Raw genomic sequence first — 4434 nt, 5'->3', positions numbered from 1 at the left:
CTCCTTCATATTCCACAGCAGACTCAAAGCACAGATTTTCTTGTGTTGATATTTTCTTGTTGATCAGGCTGCTTGCTTTGCGACTTGTGTCATTTCCAATTTCATTCTGTTTTTGTCAGCAAAATCTACTTCGAGGTCAAACATGGGACTTGCTGTTGGTGGATCCATGTCTTATCCTCCCCGCCATTTTTCAAGGCGTGGGGACACACAGCCATCAAATGTCTCACGAATTCTTAATAGTGGGTGAGTAAGAGATTTTACCTACCCACTGAGATGGATGTTCAAACAAAATAATTCAATTAATATACATGGCACTTCCATAAACTCTGAAGAATGTCTCTATCATTCTATCAAATATCACCTAATTTAAGGCCCTGTTTGGTAAACTGGTTTTTAAGATTTCTCTGGGCCTTACCAAGGAGAGAATAAAAGCATTTTTTTTTTTATCATAGCATAAAAATAGTACAATGCTCGCTGGAAAAAAAGAAAAGAAGAAGAAGAAGAAGCATTTTTAACGATACCCAGTACACTTTTTACAGTCATAATTATAAAAGTCACAAGTAGCAACAATTTTGGCGATGCCAAAGCTACAGTTTTAAGCCAGTAAACTACCGTTATACCAATGACTATATGTCAGTAATACCAAAAACTTGTGTATTGAAAGAGAAGTCACTAGTTTCACGTACTTATAATTTCTACAAACTACTGCTGCTGTTTTCAAAGACCTAAATTAACCTACTTATAGGTTCACATGACAGTTTTTTTTTTCCCTTTGTTTTCATAAAGAAGGCCACAAATGAAAATTTTCAACTGTCCCTGGATGGACTTCCGCTGGCTTGAGTGGCATGTCATGCTGAAAATTCTCAGGGACTATTGTACTCTCCGCAGCATTCTTCGATAAATTCTGGTTTTCATCTTTGGTTGCATCGAGACCAAGCTCATTCTCCAAGTAACGGAGCCACTTCTTATTTTCAACTTCTCCCATATTATATGCATCTCCAAATCTTGAGCTCTGGCCAGCTTCAACATTTTGCAGCTGAATTCCACTGGTCTGGAAGGAACTTAAGCTGTCCAACATGTTCCAAAAATCGTAATCCGACTCGAATGGGATTTCGGTCACGATTTCTTCTGGTTTGTTTACCTCCTCCAGTGAATTGCGAACATTATAACGTCCTCTAAAGTTAAAAAACGAACCCGTTTTTTCACCATCTGGCTCGGAAACATCAGCTTGACTAGAGTTGGTGATGCTGGAATTGTTACTAGAAAAAGAGGAACTTGATAATTCGTTTGGTTTCATGGCTGGTTTAAACTGATTATTAGACACTCCCCTTGGTGACGAGTCCTCTTCGTTCTCTAGGATGCGAGGCTTCTGCGTTGAGAACCCTTGATTTTTTTGTTCATCAAGTTCCATTTCCAAAGCTCTTTTTCCACTTGACATGATCGTACTAGATGAAGAGGAGGACGAGGAAGTTGAGGAGGATCCCTTTGACTCATCTCCTTCAGAATGTTCACCATCATCTTTGCATGCCAGTTTTTTCTTTAAGTGAGTATTCCACACATTCTTAATCTCATTGTCTGTTCTTCCAGGCAAATGAGATGCAATCTTTGACCACCTGCAAGATTATAATTTGTTATTACAAATACAATACTAATTAAGGTATTAAACGTAAAACGCCCGTCAATATTTATTTAGTGTCATGTGGAGAAGTAGTTTACTTGTTTCCCAAAGTTTGATGTAGCTTAATTATGGTGTCTTCTTCCACTTCGCTGAAGTTACCACGCTTAACGTCAGGTCTCAGGTAATTAATCCATCTCAATCGACAACTTTTTCCGCATCGCAGCAACCCTACAAAACGGCAAGATTTTTTTTTACTTAAAAAAAAAAAAATGAAGTACAAAATTATTCAATGCTATAATTCTTGGCTTCACAACGACATCATCAATTTCTCCCTGGTTCAACCACCTTGAGGTTGAAATCTTCCCTCCCTTCTAGTCCTCTACTTTTTTCTACGTGTTTACATGAAATAGTAAAAGGAAACAAAGTCCAAGCTGCGTGTTAGATTGGGCATTTAGGCTCTACCTTTAGCTACTTATTCAACTTTTGTAACTCTTTCAACGAGGTGAGCATTTGTTTCCGATTTCCTTTAGGCTGAATTGGATTAATTAACAAGATTATCTTATTATAATTTTTTTTAAACAAGAGTATCTTGCATCTTCGTCAACAAAATGGGAAATCTTAGCAACCTCTAGTATATTGATGTGACCATCAATTGCTGCGTGGCCTTGAATCTAAATTGGGAATATCCCAACTAGGCAAGATATGAAATATAAAGTGTGATGAGACTACAAAAGATTTTGCTAACGCAGACACCACCATTGCTACAAAAACAAATAAATCTCACTACAAACAAATGAGTCTGGTTTTAGACATAGATATATAGAGGTAAAAGTAGCGGAAAATTATAACTGATAAATATTTGTTTCTATACATAATTTCATTATGGATTTATTCCCCTCCAATCGAAATATCCGTGCCAAATCTTCCATGTTTTACTAAAATCTCTACACAAAAGTGCCTTGGAAAACATGGTTCGATGGTAGGCTTTTCTTAAACATTTTCTTCAAGTTCTTCTTAATTAAAAATTTCTCAAAACATGTATATAGGTGCAATCTAGAGGTGATTTTCTGAATCTAGAATGATATTAAAGATATTGGTATCGAGGTTGTAATGTTGGTGATCTTCCATATAACCCAATCCATTGGAGTACTTGGCAATTAATGACAGATTAAATGGTAGAAGGATTCATATAGTATAAAATATTGTAGGCTGGCAATGAAAATGATGTTGTGTATATATATATGCATACTAAATGATTTGAATAAGCGTTTCAAAGTTGCCTTCCTATTATTGCCTGATTACTACATTAACATAGCCATCAGTCAACAAACAATAAAACGGCAAATGCCTCTCATTTCATGCCAAGTGCAAGTGGACATACATGCATCTACCTAAAAAGAAGAGGAAAAAATCGAAGAGAATAGTAATGATAATAATAATAATAATAAAAAAAAAGGAGTGAAGACAAGACAAAACTATTGCTTTAACTGTTGGATTGAAGTCAATAATCCTAGAACTCAACTGGTATCCACCTCTCCCTTTTCTTGAAAAACTAAAAAAAAAAAAAAAAAAACTCCAAGCTCTTTTTATTTATGTATATATAAATTGATTTCACTTAAAAAAAAACCGAGGGCTAACAAGTGTTTGTGGAGAAAAATATTTGAATTCTGGATTTAGAGAAGCAATCAGTGTAAAGAAACTCTGATCCCGTTGATAAAAATAATCAGTGCAAGCTAGGAAATGTTTCTTTTTCAACTCTTTAAGGCAAGGAACAGCCAAATACTTGTTCTTGGAGAGTCCTTCCCTCCCCCCTTGCTAATGAATAATGAAAAGGGAATGTTGTTGAATGCATGAGAAATCAATTTGTTTGTTCAGCAAAAGGGAATGATCATGTAAGATAAACAATGAGAACGATATTTAAGAATGCATGATGAATATTCTCCATGATGAAGAAGAGAGAGAGAGAGGAGATTTCTGACCAGCTTGTTTAGGAAGAGCCCTCCAGTTTTCATGCCCATGTTTCTGAATAAAAGCTATAAGCCTCAAGTCCTCAGCAGGACTCCATGGTCCTCTCTTCACTTGACTCTTATCACAACATGGTGCTCTCCCTTTTCCCATGATCTCTCTCTCTCTCTCTCTCTCTCTCTCCCCCTCAAGTTTGATAGCTATATGAAGAAGAATCGATGGATTGGAGACTCTTTGCCATCACCTCTTCTCTCTTTATATAGCGGAATAATATTATACCCTGGGGACATGAACATGTAGAGATGACCTAGAGCCCACAGGATCATGATGCCATGAAATAGGATGTTATTTGGGGCAATAAATAAAAGGAGATCCAAAAAGATCACTAAATATCTATAATTCAAACATTTAGTTACTATGCGTTGTCCTGTATTAATGCAGACTATCCCACTCCAGTAACCTCACTCCTCTATACTTCACCATTTTCGGAATAGAATTTACTCCCAGTGAGAACATAATTCAATATGGGAGGCCCCATGGTTGACCAAATGGGTAAATAATCCTAGCCATCCATATGGCTGTATCGTCAACTATATCATTAATTCTGTACACAAGATATTTATGTTTTTTTATTTTTTTTTATTTTTCAACTAATTCAAATTCAATTTAACAAAATAAAGTATTATCCACAGATAAGAATTTTCTCAACTATATATTTTTCAACTTTTCTTTCCATGTTGGGCCATATGATTTTATTTTTTTTAACAACATAGTGTCATCCAGGAATCATCTTTGGTAAGTTTTGTCACATGATTTTTTGCCAATTCAAGGTGATTTAATTATAGAATATA

At 35.6% G+C, this 4434-nt stretch overlaps 1 protein-coding gene across 1 annotated transcript; it reads right to left on the bottom strand.

The window, feature by feature from the left end:
- Positions 1-491: 491 nt before the first annotated feature.
- LOC7462563 (transcription factor MYB58) lies at positions 492-4004 on the bottom strand. The gene is made up of 3 exons (XM_002310643.4): positions 3598-4004; positions 1717-1846; positions 492-1613 (listed from the first exon to the last, which is right to left on the bottom strand). Exons 1-3 carry the CDS (start codon positions 3734-3736, stop codon positions 779-781), a joined length of 1104 nt encoding a protein of 367 aa, XP_002310679.1. The 5' UTR covers positions 3737-4004; the 3' UTR covers positions 492-778.
- Between the last annotated feature and the right edge of the window lie 430 nt (positions 4005-4434).

Source organism: Populus trichocarpa, chromosome 7, assembly GCF_000002775.5.
Source record: "Populus trichocarpa isolate Nisqually-1 chromosome 7, P.trichocarpa_v4.1, whole genome shotgun sequence".
In the NCBI taxonomy this organism is placed as follows: Eukaryota; Viridiplantae; Streptophyta; class Magnoliopsida; order Malpighiales; family Salicaceae; genus Populus; species Populus trichocarpa.
The sequence above is the reverse complement of the archived record's forward strand: the minus strand, read 5'-3'. Positions and strand labels throughout refer to the sequence as shown.